The sequence below is a fragment of the Manis pentadactyla genome, chromosome 4 (assembly GCF_030020395.1).
Source record: "Manis pentadactyla isolate mManPen7 chromosome 4, mManPen7.hap1, whole genome shotgun sequence".
NCBI classification, from domain to species: Eukaryota; Metazoa; Chordata; class Mammalia; order Pholidota; family Manidae; genus Manis; species Manis pentadactyla.
The window spans coordinates 138,787,982-138,807,835 of record NC_080022.1 but is presented as its reverse complement, the minus strand read 5'-3'; the positions used below and the strand labels follow the sequence as shown (position 1 = coordinate 138,807,835).

Sequence of the window (19,854 nt, the reverse complement as noted above, 5' to 3'; positions counted from 1 at the left end):
TTTCCTTTTCTCTAATTCACTATTTTTGATCTTCATTCATTCCAGTTATCTTGCCTCGGTGTGTTTTGTGTTTTGATTTCTAGTTTTTGACATGAATACTTGGTTCATTTAATTTTCCTTTCTTTATATTAATAAATATGTACTCAGTTACGGTTTTCCTTGGATAAAACTTTGACCACCGCCCACCACACACAATTTTTATATTTTTGCACTATCATTAACTTCAAAATAGTAACTGCAGCTTGGATTCTCTTCTTTTCACCCAACCGTAAGCTAGGACAGTTTCCCTCCCTTCTTTTCCTTGTTCTGATGCTTGGATTTCTGACTCTTTTGTTAATAACACCTGGTTTTATGGTTGTAATTTCTGCCTTAAATTCTTTATTGTGATATAATTTATGTAACATAAAATTCACCATTTAAAAGTGAAGCTCGATTCAGTAGTTTTTTGTGTAATCGCCGTGTTGTGCAACCATTCCCACTACCGAATTTCAGAATACTTCTATCACCCAATTTCTGCTTTAAAAATATTTGAGAAACCCACTCACATGAACTCACGTATAAAGGGGAACTCTCACAGAAATGAAGTACAGGAACAGCAGTTGAACTTCAAAGGAAAGAGAGTCCCAGGAGGCTCCTGTAGGGGTGAGAAGCTCTTGGACCTCTTTTCATCTACTCCAGTATCTACTCTGTCGAGCAACTTCCTTTGCTTGAGCATGGCTCAACGTGACCACTGGCCCCAATTTTATGTATCTCTTAAGATCTAGGATTTGCCACGGTACTTGTGTCCTAAAATCCCAGTTTCTAGAAGGATCTGATAGCCAGCCATAGTTTGGGCCAGGGGTTCCTTCCTGGTCCCATCACCTCTGTGGCTATATAAGGATGGTTATTTGCTCACCCTTCCAACTGTACTAGGAATGGGGTCAGGTTCCCTTAAGGAGATGCTCTGGCAATATTTGCAAAGGCTGGCATATCTAATACAACGGCCTGAAATAGGATCCATTTTTAGAAATCTTCCATGGGCCCTGGAAAAGAAGGCCTTCTCTGTGGGTACAGCATACACATCATACACACCCACAAGCACAGACACACACCCACACTTAGGAACAGATCAGCATAATTATTAATTGTTGCAGGACTTGCTTGTACAGACGGATGGCGGGTGACAGTGTTGTGGTTTGGTGCCATGAACTACACCTGGGTGGAGGGTGTCCCTGTAAGAAATGGACATTCCCACTGCCCATTCAGTCTGGGAAGATTCAGATCTGGGAGAGAAAGTGAGAACTCGCAACAGGACTGGTGGGAGATGCTTTAGACGATGGGAAAGATAATTCCTTCCCCTTTTGAATCCTGAAGGTCCCCCCTGTGCTAGAGGGTACTTCTCCCAGGTGGAGCCCTGTGACGGACGACAGAGCCAGCTAGTGCCCTGCAGCAGACGGGGCTGTGCTGTGCCCCTCCTTGCTCTGCCTTGACCTTCTACGAGCCTTACCAGGCTTCCCAGCCCGGGCTTGGCTGTGCTGTGGGGAGTAGGGAAAAGTCCATGGCCAAGCCCAGCCCAAAGACAGAAGTGCACAGGGCCCCTGGGCCAACAGGACATGGCCTTCTTACCAGGGAGGGGACCTTCAGGGTCAGAAGGCAGCCGGAGAGGGTCAGTCGCCCCTCTTGTCAGGAGATTCTCCCTCCACATCCAGTCTCAGAGAAGAAGAGCTTTGTCATGGAGGCTTCCTTGTAATTCTGCTGTTCATTTTTTCAAATAACCTGCTTAGTAATTGAGAAAGATGTTGCTGCTCATCACAACTGAGCTTGCCCAATTCTCCACACATTTCTAGTGATTTTTGTCTTTTGCAACTTCTTGTGGGAACTGGTGCAGGAAAGGTGTTATTTTTAAATTGCAAGTTACTCTTTATCCACAGAAAATAATGACACACAAAAAGACTTTGGTCCTGTTTCTTTTTGGTCTTGACTCCCACTGCCTAGTAGTAAATCACCCTGGTTTTCTGACTGCATCTGCTTGATATACTTGGGCTCATGTTTTTCTGTCTGGCCTGTCTTTACATCAGTTGTTTGTGGATAGTTGTTTACTGTATGATAAATGTTGACACTCAGTGAGGGCAAAGCTGCCCACCACGTTCTGGGCATCTTGCCTGGCACAGTGGTTGAGAGGCAGAGATGTGTGGGTGACTGACAGCAGTAGGTGGGGCTCTCCCAGGCACATCTGCCGCCCAGCTGTCACAGATGGCATGTTGCTCAGCAGTTCTGGGATGACAACCTGCAAACTCATGGGTCTCTGTGGGGAAAATTGAAGTTCCCATGGCCAGGATCCTCACTTGACCCTATACTACTTGATGATGAAATTGGCCTACTGCGAGGCTACTGCTTCCACATCCCTAGGGAGTAGCTAGTATTGACTGAGTCACTCTACAAAGAGCTCTGCCCAGTGCTCTGGATGGAGGCAGAGACAGAGGATTACAGACCTGCAGACTGTTGGATGCATATATAATTCTAGTGCTCTACCCACCCCACTGGGAGAACAAGCCAGATAATAAACCCTTTTGCCCCAAGAACATTCCATCCATTGGCAAGACAAGGCCCGACGTCAGGTACATGGTAGCTCCGTGTTTAGCAGCAGGGCCCAGAAGCAGTAGGCCCCGTGACTGGACCCGCCTTCCTCCTCTCCGCAGGCCGCCCATGGTGTAGGGTGAGCGACCAGAGGTACAGCGTGGGCAGGGTGGGGACTGGAGAGGAGCAGAGTCGGCAGGGTCGGGGGGGACAGGATGCATGTGTGCAAACCTCCGAGCAGCCGTGTGTGGAGGGGGCAGCTGAGCTGAGCTCTCTGGAGGCCCAGGAAGCAGGGGCGAATGGGAGACCTGGGATTGCCCGAGGGGAGGTGCATATCCTGCAGGGCTGCGGTCCAGGCTCCAGCAGATGTGGTAGAAGATGTCGCGGGGGCTGGCAGCTAAAAACCCTTCGGATTCCTTTTATTCCAGAAGCCCTGAGATTCCGGAAATTCCATCCATTTGGGCTTGGTAGAAATTCCAAGTATGATCTTCACAAGAGAGACAGGAGGAGGGGAAAAAAGCCAGCACACAATTTTAACTTTTTATATATAATTTGTACAATATATTTCTCTTCATTTGCATATTTTACCCACAACTTAACATCCTTTTTACAGGCTGAACTCACTCAGCTGATATAATCAAAATTCTTTCCTTCAACCAAATAAGAAAAATTCAAAATTGTAAACCCGTAAGAAAACAAATTAAAAACGACGATGAAAATAAGTCACTCCTCTCATTAGGAACAGTGTCTGTATAATATATATGATTTGGAACAGAACTGCTTTATAATTAGGCACATGTTTCCACAATACTTCTATTCCACCGGTTTTGTCTCACTGCAGGCAGTCCCGCCTCCTAAGAGGGATCAGACAGATGTTGGTCTGGATGGAAATCCATTTGTTGGGCACTGCTGGTTCCGGCTGGGGACCAGGAGCTGTGGGAGCCTCCAGCCTTGCTCAGGGTCACTCTAGGGCCAGGGGAGTTGGGCCTGGCTTGGCAGCGCCACCCAGCAGTTGGAAGAGAGGGGGTGGGGTGCAAGGATGCCAGGCTGGCAGTGCCAGGTGCTGCCAGGAGAGAGCAACAGTTGTGTGAAGGGAAAACTTAGGCTTGTTCTATGCAAAGTGAAGTACAGGGAGACCAGAATAGCAAGGGCCATGGACAGGGAGAAGCTATGAAGAGTCCAGCATTTATTTACAATTTATCTTCCTCACGGGAAGATGGGAAGCAAAGCTGGTGGCAACCGCCACAGGGGCAACTGCCCTGCCCATCCCAGCTGTACTGAATCAATCCGAGGTATGGAGGGGTGTGGGTGGCATGGTGAGGTTAAGCAGTGAATTGCACAGTCTTGTCTCCTCGCCCATCTTCCAGGCAGTCCTTCAGCAAGTCTGCCCCATGGTGGGGTCCTTGTCTCCCAAACCCCAACAGTTGTCCTCTGTGATCCTCTCACCACCAGCCCTACTTGGGTCAGGTGGAAAGGAACATGGGGCCTTCTCTGAGGGTGCTGGCAGAGTAAATGATGACAAGGGGTTTCTACCAAGCTGACAGGGCCTGTCTACTCGCATCCCAACACCACAGGAGATCAGGCAAGGCCCGGGGCCTTGGGCCTTGTTGAGGTCGGGGCGTTGGGCCTTAGGTCACCACCTTTCAGGATCCATCCCATCTGTTTCCATCTCCTCCGACATCTCCCTTCCATGACAGCTGCATGTGTAGCTTGAGGCTTGGCTGGGAATTACACTGTAGGGCTGCAGGAGGTCTCTGCGCCTCAGCCTCCTGACCCAGAGGCAGAAGTGCTCCTGCAGTAAAGTCCTCCCTGAGCCTGCAGGCTTGGGCCCTTCCAGCCCAGACCCTGCAGACCCTGCACGAGGAGCTCCCAAGGCCAAGGGGGTGCCGACCTGCTCAACTCGGCCCCGGCTAAGAGGAGCCTTCCTTGAGTTTAGCTCCATGGGATGTGGTTGGGCCCAGAACCCACTCTTACATGGTGGTTGCCTCAGGCATTCTTCACACCACATGCCCCGTGGAGGTTTGGACATGGCCTGTGTGCCACACCAGCTTTGCACTCCAAAGTGTGGCTTTGGGCAGAGAATAATAATGAGCACTTCAGGGCAAGACTACAGCCATGTAAGAGAAATGGAAAGCAGCATCCATTAGAATGGACGCAGTTATTGCTAGACAAGTGACAGCCAAATGCCCATGCGGAGCCCCAGAGCTGGATGGGACGGGTTTCTGTGACTGAAGCAGAAATAAAGTCAGAGAGAGAGAGAGAGAGAGAGAGAGAGAGAGAGAGAGAGAGAGAGAGAGAGAGAGAGTGTGTGTGTGTGTGTGTGTTTTCTTACTTCTAAAATAAGATCTCTTCTGCTAACACTTGAAGCCTTTCTTCGGACCAGAAGCTAGAGCATTCCTCAGGTTCTCCTTTCACACACACCAGCTGGTCCCCAGATGACCTTGCCTCTGCTCATTCCCTTAAGGCCTTCTCAAGGAAGTCAGTGTGGTTCTGTTCTAAACGGCGAGGTGGAAACTGAAATGTGTTACAACTGAACAAACGCAGATGTGCCGGGAGCCGGTGCACAAGCGGACGCCCCAGGGGGCCTGCTGGCTGTTCCCAAGGGCACGTGTTCTCACCAGGGGTTCCTTGGGGACAGCCGCGGCTGCACAGGGAAGCTAGCATGGCACTCAGTCCTTGCTGACTGCCTGGGGACCAGGTGGTAGCCAGGAGAGGCCCCCACTGGTTTGGTCTGGATCACCTGGCTTCAAGAAACAAAAGCAAAAGAGCTCCCAGGCTGCTGCTGCCACTGGGGTCTTGGCTGAAAAAAGAGGCACTGGGGCGACTGTCTTCACCTGAAAGGCAAGGGCAGGCAGTTCCAGCTCAACTGGGACAGAACGCTTTCCGCAGGGACTGCTTCCAGGTCCTTCCGGAGCCGTGGTTTCCACAGGGGCAGACCCTGGAGAAGGCTGCCTCTGCACGAGCTTGTCAAGGACATGCCGCCTGCCCTCTTGAGTAACTGCCCTGCTCTGTCCATTCTCACATGCTACCGTACATGCGGGCAGCCAGCTCGTGACATGGGGAAGTTCTGGAGACACGGCTGCTTGGCATTCTAATCGGAGTGGAAGTGGGAGCTCAGGGAGAGCCGGGTGCTGATGTCACAGGAATCTTCCTGAATGAGTTTAGATATCTGCTCTAAAATTCCAGTGGACAGATTAGCCGGTTCCATGCACGTCATACCAAGGGTTAACACTCGACATTCCAGAGGCGGGTTGCCTTGTTTGGGTAGTTGATGGCCAAGCTGATAGCAGCAATGTTCTGCAGAGCCTGTGGAGGAAGAAAGAGTCATGGCCAATGTCAAGAACCATTCACTTGCTCATTCATTAAGTGCTGCTGAACAAGACCCCCAGCTGAGTACTTAAGGAGGCTAAGGGGGAGGCAGATACCAGCAGAGGTGGCACCCCTCATCTGGAGGCCCAGTCTACTGAGAGAGACAAAAGCTACTGAGACCACATGAAAACTCCAAATGTAAGGCAGAAATCCTCACTGCACCGAGAGGGGGGCTGGTGCAATGCTGGGGTTCAGTGGAGACAGAAGACACCATCTTTGAGGGCTGTGGGAAAGCTCTTGAGGGAGACAGAAGAGCAGCAACGTGCAGACGGAACAAACAGCCAGTTCTGGGGACCACGAGGCCCCGCTGGGAAGGTGCCTGGAAGGCAGATGGCCTGCACCTGCCTTTGGGTCTGGGGCAGCAGGAGTGGAGGGTGGTTGGGGGAGGAAGAGGTGGTAGACAACCCGTCCAGCAAAATGGACAAGACCCCAGGAATACACAATGTTGAGCTTTTAGTGCCAAATGGTCAAATCTCAACATTTTGTGGTAGGTTATGAAATCGGGTGGTGGTGGTGGTGCTGGTAGGTATCTGCTAGGAGGGGAGGCACTTTTTATTCTGCCTATAGGTCTCAGGAGAGTTTGCACTATCTTCTGCGGTAGATGAGGGTCTTTCCACTCCTAAGCAGGCCCTCTGACCCTTTCTTGCTGGAGAACCATGTGTTCACCGAGACAACTTGCCAGGAACAGAGAGCAGGGCACTGGATAGGGGGCCCAGCTGGATGCCCACCCAAGTGTGACCCTGGACAAACGCCTCCCTTCCCTGAGCCCCAGTGCCCCCATCTGTCAGCTGCGGGGGTTGGGACACATGCTGTATGATATTCAAGGAGTCTGTGGTTCTCAAAATGTAGTCTGGGATCTGGGGCTTTACAAGACCCCCTCAGGGGTTCTGCATGGTAAAAAAACTATTTTTACAGTAACACCAAGACACAAAATTCGCCTTTTTCACTTTGATACTCTCCTGAGTATACAGTGGAGTCTTCCAGAGGCTAATGTGTGATAATACAACAACTGAATGAAGAAGCAAACACGCGAATCCTGGTGTCTTCCATTAAGGCAGGCATTAAAGAGATCTGCAAAAACGGAACACAATGCCACCCTTCTCAAGAACTGATTTGTTTGGAAAATTTCAACTGTTTTTCTCAAAACATGTTATTCATATTAACATGGAATGGGTCTATTATTTTAAAAAATGAATTGATACATGTTTTAAAGTTTTTGTCTAACTTAATTTCTAAATTCAAAATCGAATCTAATTTCTAATGGTATATATCAATACACACAACACACACATAACACAAGGTTTTGGGATCCTCAATAATTTAAAAGTATAAAAGCATCCTAAGACCAAACAGCTGTCAGAAGAGGAAAGAAAGTTCAGAAAGTTAGAACTTTCTCCTACCAGGGAAGAAAGTTATATCCAAAAATATCTGAAATCTAACTCTATGGAAACTTCAGGGTTCTGCCAAACTGCAAATTTAAGGCATTGGTTGTTTTGGTTTAAAAGACACAAATTCTTGTGAGTGTCTTCTGTCCTCACAATTTAGTGTGAATGTCACAGAGAAATGGAGCTCGACTGCTCTCCCTGACAGCACCAGGAAGTGACTGAATTGGAACAGAGCTCCATGTAAATGCAGGGAGGATCCTGTGCTTGAGCCCCAAGCACAGAAGCTCTGTCCTGCCATGGTGATGGGGGGTGGCCTGCCACAGGGAGGCAGCCGCAGCAGGCTGGCACTGCGTCGGGGGGAGTACCTGGGCCGCACAGCGGAGCAGGTGGTCATCAGTGGTTAAGGCCAGCAGGTAATCCTGCAGCAAACCAAGCTCCTGCGGAGAGAGCAGGGGTACAGTTTGAACAGACCACCCCAGAAGGGACACCTGCCCATGACTGCAGAACCCTGAGTGGGTGATTGGTGCTTACTCTGCTAGGCAGCTCACAGCACCTCACTCAGGAGCCACAGAAGGAGCTGCACTGACAGAACCAGGTGCCTGGTTCCAGGGGGCCCTGCCTTGACCTACCCACAGGCTGACTGGGCAGGGGACACCCCTGGTTGGGTCAGCTTCCTCATGCATAAAATGAGGAGGATAAGCTGGAGGACTCTGAAAGGCCCTTTTATCTCTCACGTTCAATGAATCTATTGTGCTCAGGGGAGGAAAGAAAGGAGGATGAAGAAAGAACGCAGCTGGTTTATTTTCCAAAACTAACTCTTGTCAGGGCTGATCCAAGGCAGCTCTTCCCCGCTTTGGCTTTAAGCCTGACAAAATAGGTCATGTTGGGGCTGAGCCGAGGACTTCCCAGGGCTGGGGAGAGGGAGGACCTCAGATTCAGGGCCACGCCTGCCTCCCGGTGCAGGTCTGCTGAGTCCCCGAGGACACCCCAGGGCTCTGGACGAGGCTGCGATCCGAGTCCTGCCCTCCTGCCCAGAACCCCAGGGCTGGGCCCTCACCTGGGCACGGTTCTCGGTGACGAAGAAGAGCTCGGTGAGGGCACGGTGCAGCGGCAGGAGGATGCCAGGTTGTGTCACGTCCTCAAACAGGCTGTACTCCATGTGCGTGAAGAGCTGCCACAGGGGCTTTAACAGCGCAAGGTCACAGAGGTCACTGCGGGAGGGGGAGTGGGGTGGGGTGGTTCACCGAGGACCACGCCATGTCAGATGTCACACAGATGGCAGCTGAGGGGGACTGCAGCTCCGGCTCCCCCTCCCCCACATCTAGGAAAGTCATTACGAAATAGACCCACTCAAAATAGCCAAAAATATTCACCAACAGCAAATAAGGAAAGGGGGCAGAATCTGAATTTCAAAACAGGACTCCAAGGAAACAGGAGATCCTGAAGCACATTCATGAAATCAACTGCACATCTTTAAAAACAGTTGTAAGGAACTTCCAGTGGCCGTGGAAAACTCCCAAGATAAATATTAAGCAGAAAAAAGCAAGATACGAAACTCCATATACAAAAGAAAATTAAAAAATTTAAAAAATGTATATATAGTATTATGTAACCATATTAAAACAACGGTAAACAAATACACCAAAAAACGTTATCAGTAGTTGTCCCTCTCAGTTTTCTAGATTTTCCACAACACTCACTGCTTTAATAATCAGGAAAAACAATGATTTAAAAGACAACCACAATTATTATGATCTTAGGGCTCATAAAATACAAGAAATATGCTTATAAGGTTGCCCAGGCCAGAAATCTCTCTCAGTGAAGCAGGATCCCTTTCAGTTAGACAGACCAGTGAGACAATGAGAGGCTGCACGGGTATTTTTTTGCTCAGAGGGAGATTATGCTTTGATTCTAGTTCAACAGCCTTCAGAGGAGAAAAACTATGAAGTAAACAATATTCTGGGACTTATTACATGATTTTATACATTTATAATCTTAAATTTTGTTTTTTCTCATATTGTATGACTTTAAAAAGAATTCTGTACATTTAAGTATAATCTTGGAGCCAGTCACCTTCTCCCAGAGGAATGTCTTCATATGGGAAAATGTGGTTTGAATTTAAAAGATAGCTTTACAGCTGAGTTCTCAGGAAATCACTGTACAGTATGGAGTAAAGTGCACTGCCAGGCTCATGCCTGTGGCAGAACTTGCCCTGCCACCCTTCCCCTGCAGGCTGCCTTTCCCTCAGCCCCTAGGACAGAGGGGTGCGGGAGTGTCCTTACTGGAAGGAAGATCAGCGATGGTCAGCAAACCACAGGAAAACACCCATGGTGCGCAAGGAAAGGCATTTCCATCTACAGACACTAGAGGTGTGACACGATTCATACACACCACTTGGCCAGATAGTTCTCATGGAAGCCACTCTCCAAAAGAACAGAACTAAGCCCCTGGGCAGAGTGACCCCTGATGCTTGCATAGGAGGGTATACGTTGGTAGCAGCTATCACGCCCAGCTCTCTCCCTACCTACTTCTGCCAGCCTATACACAGACTACACATGCCATCAATTTTTCTTCCCCAACTTGGAGAGTCCTTTATTTTTAAAACAACAGCTCCATATTACACAAGAAGACAACCCTTACTTTGAATATCATCACTCCACTCTGACTAGCATTCTGTATGTAGCCTTAAAAATGCTGCGAAGTGGGGCACTGAACTGCTAACAGGTGAGGGTCTGAGGACTGAGTATAATGATGCAAGTGCCACGATCACCAACACCCTCCCTTTGAGATGGGGAACAAGACAATTACATCTTCAATCCCCATATTTGTGTTCAGCACTCATGGAGGTCATGGCTAGTGCAAGAAGGCAAAAACAAACAGTTTCTAAGGACTGAAAGAAAGAAATAAAACTCATTATTTGCAGAAAACATATGCTGAATAATCTACAAATATATTGCAAGGTTGCTGGACAGAAGGGCAATGCACAAAAATTATATATCAGCAGAAACAAACATAAAATATTTAAAATACCAATTATAATAGCATGAAAAACCTTAAATATGTAGGAATAAATCTAGCAAAATTTTGTGCAAGTTCTCTACATAGAAAACTAAAAAACATCATTAAAACCTAAATGATGGAGGATTGTAGATCAGAGGATTCAATGTTCTAAAGACCTTGATTCTTCCCAAATTGATTTAGAGTCGGTCAAAATCCCATCAGGTGAGAGGGGTATGTGTTTATGTGTGCGTATACACGTTTGTGTGTACAGAAATAAACTAATCAGGAACAAGATAAGGATGCTGACTCTTGCTACTTCTCTTCAACATACTGTACTGGAAGGCCTAGCCAGAACAATTTGGCAAGAAAAAGAAATGATATCTAAATTGGAAAGGAAGAAGTAAAATTGTCTCTATAAATGACACACTATATATAGAAAACACTAAAGACTCCGCTGAAAAAACCTGTTAGAATAAATTAATTCAGTTAAGTTACAGGATACAGCATCAATACAGAAAAATCAGTTGCATTTCCATATACTAACAATGAACTATTAGAAAGATAAGTCAAGAAAACAATCCCCAATACAGTAGGATCAAAAATAATAAAATACGAACAAAGGAGGTGAGGTGAAAGATCTGTACACTGAAAACTTCAAAACATTGACAAGAAAAACTGAAGAAGGCACAAATAAATGGAAGGATATTCAGTGTTCATGGATTGGAAAAATTAATATTGTTAAAATGTTCATACTATTCAAAGCAATCTACATATTCCATGCAATCCCTATCAAAATTCCAATGCTACTTTTCACAGAAACAGTAAAAACAATCCTAAAATTCAAAGGAACTACAAAAGACACATTATTTACAAAGCAATCCTGAAAACAAAGAACAAAGCTGGAGGCATAATACTTCCTGATTTTAAGTTATATTACAAAGCTACAGTAATCAAAACAGTATTGTCATTGGCATAAAAATGACATACAAATCAATGGAACAGAACAGAAAGCCCAAAAATGAATCCATGCACACACACAAGGCACCAAGACTATTCGATGAGGAAAGGACAGTCTCTTCAAAAAATGGTGATGGCAAAGCTGGGTACCTGCATACAAAAGAATGAAACTGGACTCTATCTTACATACACAAACTCAAGTCAAAATGGACCAACAACATGAATGTAAGACTTGAAACTGTGAAACTCCCCATTGGTCTTGGCAATAATTTTTTAGATTTGACACAAAAAGCAAAAATAAACAGGTGGGACTACATCAAACTAAAAAGCTTCTGCACAGCAAAAGAAACCAGCAACAAAATGAAAAGGCAACTTATGGAATAGGACAAAATATAAGCAAACCACATATAAGAGGTTAATATCCAAAACATACAAATAACTCATATAACTCATAGTAAAAACATAAAACAAAAAACAAGACACAATTAAAAAATGGGCAAAGGACTTGAATAGACATTTCTCCAAAAAAGACATACAAATGGCCAACAGGTACATGAAAAGGTGCTCAACATCACTAATTATCAGGGAAATGCAAATCAAAACCACAATGAGGTATCCTGCACATGTGTTAGGATGGCTATTATAAAAAAGATAGTAACAAATGCTGGCAAGGATGTGGATAAAGAGAACCCTTGTACGCATTGGTGGGAATGTAAACTGGTACAGCCACTGTGGAAAACAGTATGAAGGTTCCTCAAGAAATTAAAACTAGACAAACAACAACAAATGTTGGTGAGGTTATGGAGAAAGGGGAACCTTTTCCTACACTGCTGGTGGGCATGTAAATTAGTTCAATCATTGTGGAAAGCTGTATGAAGGTTCCTCCAAAAGCTTAAAATAGAAATACCATTTGACCCAGGAATTCCACTTATAGGAATTTACCCTAAGAATGCAGCATTCCAGTTTGAAAAAGACAGATGCACCCCTATGTTTATCATAGCACTATTTACAATAGCAAAGAATTGGAAGCAACCTAAGTGTCCATCAGTAGATGAATGGATAAAGAAGATGTGATACATACACACAATGGAATATTATTGAGCCATAAGAAGAAAACAAATCCTACCATTTGCAACAACATGGATGGAGCTAGAGGGTATTATGCTCAGAGAAATAAGCCAGGCGGAAAAAGACAAGTATCAAATGATTTCACTCATCTGTGGAGTATAAGAACAAAGAAAAAACTGAAGAAGCAAAACAGCAGCAGACACACAGAACCCAAGAATGGACTAACAGTTACCAAAGGGAAAGGGACTGGGGAGGATGGGTGGGAAGGGAGGGATGGGGGGGAAAAAAGAAAGGGGGCATTATGATTAGCATGTATAATGAGGGGGGGGCACAGGGAGGGCTGTACAACACAGAGAAGAAAGTAGTTACTCTATAGCATCTCACTATGCTGATGGACAGAGACTATAATGGGGTATGTGAGGGGGACTTGGTGATGGGGGTAGTCTAGTACACATAATGTTCCTCATGTAATTGTAGATTATGATACCAAAAAAAAGAAAAAGAAATTAAAACTAGAACTATCATATGATCCAGGAATTCCACTTCTGGGGATATATCCAAAGGAAATGGAATCAAAATCTCAAAGAGATATCCATACTTCCATGTTTGCTGCAGCATTATTCATAATAGTCAAGGTATGGAAACAGCCTAAGTGTCTGTCAATGGATAAATGGATAAAGAAGATGTGATGTGTAGAATATTATTTAGGCATGAGAAATAAGGAAATCCTGTCATTTCTGACAACATGGACGAACCTGGAGGGCATTATGCTAAGTGAAATAAGCTGGAGAGACAGAGAAAGAAAAATACTGCATGGTATCAGAAACATGTGGAATCTAAAAGCAAAAGTCAAACTCATACAAACAGAGAGTAGAATGGTAGTTGCTGGGGTTGGGAAATGAGGGAAATAGAGGTTGGTTTTTAAAAGGGTACAAACTTTCAGCTTTAAGATGAATAAGTTCTGAGCATCTAATATGTAACAAGGTGATGATATTTGATAAGAGTATACAAGACTGTACTGCATAACAGCAATATTCTGAAAAGCAAATTTCAGCAAGAGAGTGGAATTAAGTGTTGCCACACTCACCAAAAAGGTAAATAAGTGAGGTGGTGGATGTATTAACTCAACTGTGGGAATCCCTTCACAATGTATACACATATCAAATCATCACATCCTATACTTTAAATATATTATAATTTTGTCAGTTATACCTTAATAAAGCTGGGAAAAAATAGAAACACATTAATTCTAAAATTTATATGGACATTCTTTATGTAATAATTTATATTAAAATAGCCAAGACAACCTAAAGAATTTATACTACCAGATACGTAAATTTGCGATAAATCTACAATACTTAAGACAGTGTGATACTGGCACAAGGGCAAGCGAAAATACCAATGGAACCAAAGAGATCAGAAACAGAGAAAAGCATATATGACCCTCTCTGGGACAAAAATGGTGGTGGAGTGGGTGAGGGAAAGGCGGTCTTTGAAGACACTTGGATATCCATGTCAGAGGAAGCCAATCTGGACCCCCACACTTCATGTCATGCACGGAAGTTCACTCCATGTGGACTATAGATCCAAGACTATACATCCAAAATGTGAAAGGAAAAATAATCTAGAAGCTAAAGTAGGAAATACCTTCATGCCCCCAAGGTCAAGTAAGGGAAAGATTCCCTGCCCAGGACAACAAAAGCAGTGCCACAGAGGCCACAGCGAATTCACTGGAAGCCGTGACAGCTAGAACCTTCTTTTCATCCAGGACACCACTGAACAAGCGAAGCGGGAAGCCCCAAAGCGGGAGGGGCACCGGCAGTACAAACACTTGGCAAAAGAGTCACACCCAGGGGCAGCTTACTTGCGGGCACAGCATCGCACGATCCTCAGAAGTAGGTGGATGGCCTTTAATCGCTGATGACCAGTCTGGCGACAGGCCACGCCCACCAGCCATTCCCAAATTTTGGCCAATGGGAGGTGCGGCACGACTCTTTCTTCTGACAACATCTGCTTCAAAATCTCGAATCCTGGCCAACCCCCACAAAACACAGATGTTTTAAAAATATAAACCACTCAGCTTTAATAAAGAGGATGCAACAACTGAGGCCATTTAAATTTTGTCTGAAATGGAACCTTTTGTAAAAGCAACATAGGAACAACATTTTCAGTTGCCCCTTTGTGCAAAATGCCCTGGCAAATTCCAAGAGAACAAGTGTCTTTTTTCAGTCCCGATAGATGGCTCTTGTATCTGGCCCTTCAAGTTTACAACTGGCTAACTACAGCACATTCAAGAGTGCCACGTGTGGGGCTGGAGTCAGATTTGTGGAAGTCTTGTGGAAAAGAACCTGCTTTGATTTTAACAAAGATTGGTGACATAAAGACACCTCCCCCCACAGAGTATCCCTGGCAGGCAGATCATGCAAATGGAAGACTAGAGCACACACCTGTCTGGAATCGCCCCAGGTGTCCAGCTGTCACAGTGAATCTGTAGCCCCACTCAGTGTTGCTCATGTCAGAGGTGAAGCGGTAATACAGAGTGTCTCCTGGGTCACACAAGAATCAGAAACAGGTCAGGACACTGCAGCAGCAGGGAATGGCAAGTGAGGTGTTTCTGATGAAATATATTAGACCTGGGTTTAAATCCTCCAACCATTTCCTTTCTTGGTATTATGTTTAAACACTTAATGTTAGTGTCAATATAACCAAGTACTGATTTACTACCTGGAAGCTCAAAATCTTTCCATTTCTGTTGAGACCCACTGAAATTGTGTCGATCCTGCTGAAAGTCGCTACTGCTGGACATGGCTAATTCATCACAGCCTTCTTCCGTATTGCACTGAGAATCAAATTTGATGGAGAGGTAGATTGCACCGGGAATGTGAACTTTATCCTAGGGAAGGGAAACAAGAATGCTTCTGTAAATACCGGTCACTAGATAGTTCTGGAGGGCTTGCTTCCTGCCAAGTTCTGCAAAGGAAACTGGGGATGCAAGAAGGATAAGTCACAGCCCCTGCCCTCCAGGAGCTCCTGGACTAACTGGGACAGGGAGTGTGACCCGGGGCTGCAAACTTGGTAGGAAGGACACTAGTGTAGATTGACTGGGGCACAGTGGGGCAGGCTTCACCTGGAGGAGGAGGGGAGGGTAGAAAAGGTCCCACCAAAGGGATGCTCGGGTTGTTGTAAAGCATGAAAAGGACAGGAGGTGCCGGTCAGGGAGGAAGAGCGGCAGTGGGCAAGGTGAGAGGGAGATGGGAGTGCATGTGAGCACATTTCAGGCAAAGCAAACAGTGCCGGAAAGTCTGATGTGTTCAGGGAACGGCAAAGAGCTTGATGTATCTGGGGTAGAAGGTGAACTTCGTGTGCACATATGGTTGGGAGGTGGGGATAGGGGTGACCTGTGATGGACAGGTTATCAGGGACAGACAGTGATGGCTTCATGTGTTAAAATGAGGCATTTAGACATTGTCTGGATAGTAGGGGGAGCCTGGAAAGGCTGTACGCAGGAGGAAGCCCGGGCTGGGTCTGTGTGGTGCCAGGATCATTCTGACGCTTTCTGATGCAGCAAGGCCCGGGCTGGGGCAAGGTCAGCAGTGAGGGGTCAGAAAGGAGCTGCTGGAGGGACCCAGGGAGGGGAGGAGAGTCCGGGCAGTGGGAAAGACAAAGTAATTGCCTTGGATGTAGAACTCTGTGGCTCACTGGATGTGTCTGCATGGGGCTGGGGGAATGGGGATGGAGCCCGGAAACACCAGGAGAGAAGAGGCTTCGAAGGAAGAGAGTGAGGAGGTTTACACTGCTATAAAACAACACCTCAGCCAAGCCACAACCACGTTCTAGATTAGTTCCTCTATCAACCACCACTGTTGCTATAGGGTGCCATCTACTCGGAAGCTCAAGCCTGGCCAGCTCCAGCACTCTGAAAAGGGCTAAGGAAATGCAAGCGGCATTAAGTCAACAAGAATAATTGAGGCCACCACACTCCTACCTCATCCAAACTCACTGCTGCCTCTCTCCGTCGAGGTACAAAGTTAAGTTTGGAAAAGATGAGGCTTTTTAGTTCTCATAATTAAACAAAGGGGCCGGACTCTCCATGGGGTGGCCAGGTCATTAGAAGATGGAAAGAGTGCTGACCCTAGACCCACACAGTCACTGCCAGGAGATGCCAAGGAGCAAGTCTGAGGAGCTTGCTGCAGGAAAGGTAAAGTCTCCTCCAGGGCCAGGCTGTGCTCTACCGGAACAAGCTCAGGAGAAGAGACCCGACCGTACAGGACCCCTGGCTTTGGCAAGGCAGACTGAAGCTAGATTAAAGCAGCGCTTTGTCAGCCAGCACTGTCAAGAGGGCATAAGCTGCTGTGGGCCCTGATGTGATTCCTGCTGCTCAGCAGCCCTCCACGCTCCCTGAGGCCAGGCCACCCAGGATCATACCTCAAAGTTGGTGTTGTTGTTATATGGGTGTTTCGACTCCCTCACTTGCACCTCCATTCCTGGCTCCTCCATGAACTGGCAGGCAGCCAGGGCCATGCTCCCCAGCATGTTCTCTTGGCAGCCTAGGAGCACCTTCTGCAGGATCTGGCGGGACACAGGGCAGGAATGTGAGGGCCAGCAGCTGGGCCATGGAGCTGCCCCTCAGGGAGAAGGGAGAGACTAAGTCTCTATCAGCCCAAGGCCCACCCACGGGCCGGCTTCATCCTGGACATCTCCACGGCTCTGAGGCTGGGAAAGGATCTAGGGCACTTAGCCAGGCAAATTAAGGATGAGAGGATAGATTCAGCTCCTGATGAATCCTCATGTACTGCATGTGTGGGTGAGGGTGGGAGGTTAGAGTGTGCCAGGGTGGCAAGGGGATAAGGATGAGGGAGGAGGCAGCACATGTGACTCCAGATTTTTACACTTGGAAACTGGGAAGATGGAGGCAAACTTTTTAGTTCAGTTAGAGATAGGGCCCTGGGCTCCTGAAGTGTGGTCTGGCCAGAGAAAGCCCAGGTCACTGTCCGCTGCATGGCTCCTCCAGTTCTATCTAGCAGGAGGAGGAAGAGATGTTTCTAGCCCTGGTAAGGTCTCCTAATGCAGCACTACTTTAAAGGACCACATTAAAGATTTGATTTAAAAACAAAAAATGGCCTCCACCTGTCAACCTGAAACTTAAAATTAGAGCACTGGACTGCAGAGAATGCACAGACCTGGGAGAGACCCCACGCTACCACCCAGAAGCTGAGTGCCTCGGACAAGCCGCCTGCATTTGATTTCTTTACTGATAAACTCTCCTGGTCACAATGTAAAATGGGGGTAAGTGCTGGCAGAGTGTCTCACTTGGGGTGGACATTCTAGAAACAATGTTTTAAAACAGAAGACAGAAACCTTTCTGGAAGGCTTCCTGTGCTGTGGGAACAGGCTATGAACATCATAATGAACCCTGTCCCCGGGACTTGTACTACATGAGAACCTAAAGGGGCATGGGAAGAGAGGCTAGCAACGTGATTTAGACCTGCACGTGTGAGAACAAAAAGGAAAACCACAGGGCAGGCTTTGGGGGTCGTCACCTCAAACACTCGGTGGGCACCACGTCTGTCCTGGGCTGACAGCGACCCTACCCTGCCTTTGTTGCCTTCACACCTGTAAGGGAGCCTTACAGCCACACAGGTAACCTTACTCCAGGGACGCATTCACTAGAGGAAGCCTGTCCCAACACCTGGTGGTGGGGAGGATAGAGGAGGAGCGAGACGGGTGAGCGCCCAGTTTGCCTGCTTAACAACTACCTTTTCCCACTGATGCTTTTCTTCCAGCTGCATGAACATATCCAAAATGTAGGTCATATGGGCAGGTCCACTTAGCTCCAGGATGTCCTCGCTCACTGGAACATGGCCTGGCCACTCAGCGAGCAGGGACGCGAGCACATGGCGGGCATACAGGACAGCTGTGGCCTCATTCACGCGGAAAAGGTAGTCCCGCACCGCCCTCTTGCTCTTGCAGTTCAGCTCCTTGTGCAGGAGGGCAGCGCTCTTGCTACGCCGCTGCTTAGCATAGCTCTGCTGCAGTTCACTCTCTGTGCTGGAGATCAACTTCTGGGTCACAGGGTTTGACTCAGCTGTGGCCTGGTCGCAGCGTGCGGGCCGGGACTGCAGATCCAAAGACCACAGTTACAGAGACCCGCCCTTTTCACAATGGCGGGATATGGGTGGTGGGGGGTCAGGGGCAGACATTTGTTTCCCAGGCAGAGGCGACATACCAAGCACGGTAAGATAATCATATCTGTATCCACAGCTTTGGCACTCTGCTCGTCCAACCTCAGACTCCTGCTGGGCTGCCACTTCTGAGCCAGCGTCCGTATCCTTTCATCCGTGGTGAGCTCATCTCCATCAAACCTAAACAGAAAGAGCACAGAGTTTGAAACACACGTTATAGAAAGGCAAGAGTTTAAGAATGAAACTTGTCAGAAATGTTGATCAGTTATTTTCCTGTTATTTTGCAACTACATTAATATTTTCCATATTTCACAAACTATATTCACAGCATTCACTCACTCACACACACAGATGTACATGTATGTATGCCCCTGTGGCATGCAAACTGTCCCTCAGGGTCCATTCTCCCTTTCTATTAGAAACAAAGTTCCCTGAAGTTTTAGCAAGATACACAACCACCAGCTAGAGACATGGTTCCCAGCCCTTGCTGCAACTGGGTTCTTGCCAGCAGGAGGCCAGTGAGGTAATGTGTGCCCCTTCCGGAGCCCACCCTCAGAGTGGATTAAGGATGCGCTCCTTTCTCTGCCTTCCCCCTTTCCTCTGGGCTAGAACAGAGAGCTGGTGTGTGCGAGGCAGCTTTGACTACACAGACGAGAGCAGCACCCTTGGGTGTAGGTTCACTCTGTGGAGCAGAGCTGCCCACCCACCTTAGACTACTGCCTATGTCGGGACTGTGTCTGACAGGAAAACTGATTGTATCAGCCTTGACCCGTGGTATTTCTGGGTTTCTCAGTCACAGCAGCATAGACTGTGCCCTCACTGAGGCAAGCCTGCTTTATCTCACAAAGGATTTGAGGCAATATAGAAGAAATACACATGGAAAAACAGAAATTTGAAATGAAAACAAAAATTAAATTGGAATTGGATATAAATTGGAATAGATGTGGGGGGTGGAGATGTTGCAAATAGGTAAAGTTTTACACAAAGTTAAGAGCTCGGCCCAAGAACTAGCTCTGAACTTCCCAGCCAAGAGAAAAGGAATATTATTAATTTTATAATAATCCTTGAGGAAAAAACATGAAAACAATAAACAGCAGTGAAAAAACAAACAACAAAACAATACTTTGGACCAGAAGGCCCTGCTTGGCGGTATTTGCTCCCTGGGATGACATATGGGAGAACCTTGGTGTCTGTCTCAGTTTCCGCATCCACAATGAGTTACTCTAAGAGGCAGACTGCAAATGTCAAGTTTTTCCAAAAGGGACATACAGCACAACTCAAAGAAGATCTGTGCAATGCTGCACAGTCAGCTTTCATGTCACTTTACGAAGAACGAA

General features: G+C 46.9%; 1 protein-coding gene across 5 annotated transcripts in view; it reads right to left on the bottom strand.

Moving 5' to 3' along the window:
- Positions 1 to 3,087: 3,087 nt before the first annotated feature.
- Positions 3,088 to 19,854, bottom strand: part of ZZEF1 (zinc finger ZZ-type and EF-hand domain containing 1) — a 111,127-nt gene continuing 94,360 nt past the window's right edge. For 4 of the 5 annotated variants that reach the window (XM_057501014.1, XM_057501016.1, XM_057501015.1 and 1 more), the window contains exons 47-55: positions 18,562 to 18,697; positions 18,092 to 18,451; positions 16,761 to 16,904; positions 15,060 to 15,228; positions 14,783 to 14,881; positions 14,200 to 14,365; positions 8,368 to 8,521; positions 7,676 to 7,747; positions 3,088 to 5,862 (exon numbers count right to left, since the gene is read on the bottom strand). In XM_057501014.1, coding sequence (XP_057356997.1) covers positions 5,782 to 5,862; positions 7,676 to 7,747; positions 8,368 to 8,521; positions 14,200 to 14,365; positions 14,783 to 14,881; positions 15,060 to 15,228; positions 16,761 to 16,904; positions 18,092 to 18,451; positions 18,562 to 18,697 — 1,381 coding nt within the window. In that variant the 3' untranslated portion in view covers positions 3,088 to 5,781. Of the gene's footprint in view, positions 5,863 to 7,675; positions 7,748 to 8,367; positions 8,522 to 14,199; positions 14,366 to 14,782; positions 14,950 to 15,059; positions 15,229 to 16,760; positions 16,905 to 18,091; positions 18,452 to 18,561; positions 18,698 to 19,854 lie in introns of those variants that run through there. The other variant, XR_008997192.1, reaches the window with a different exon arrangement.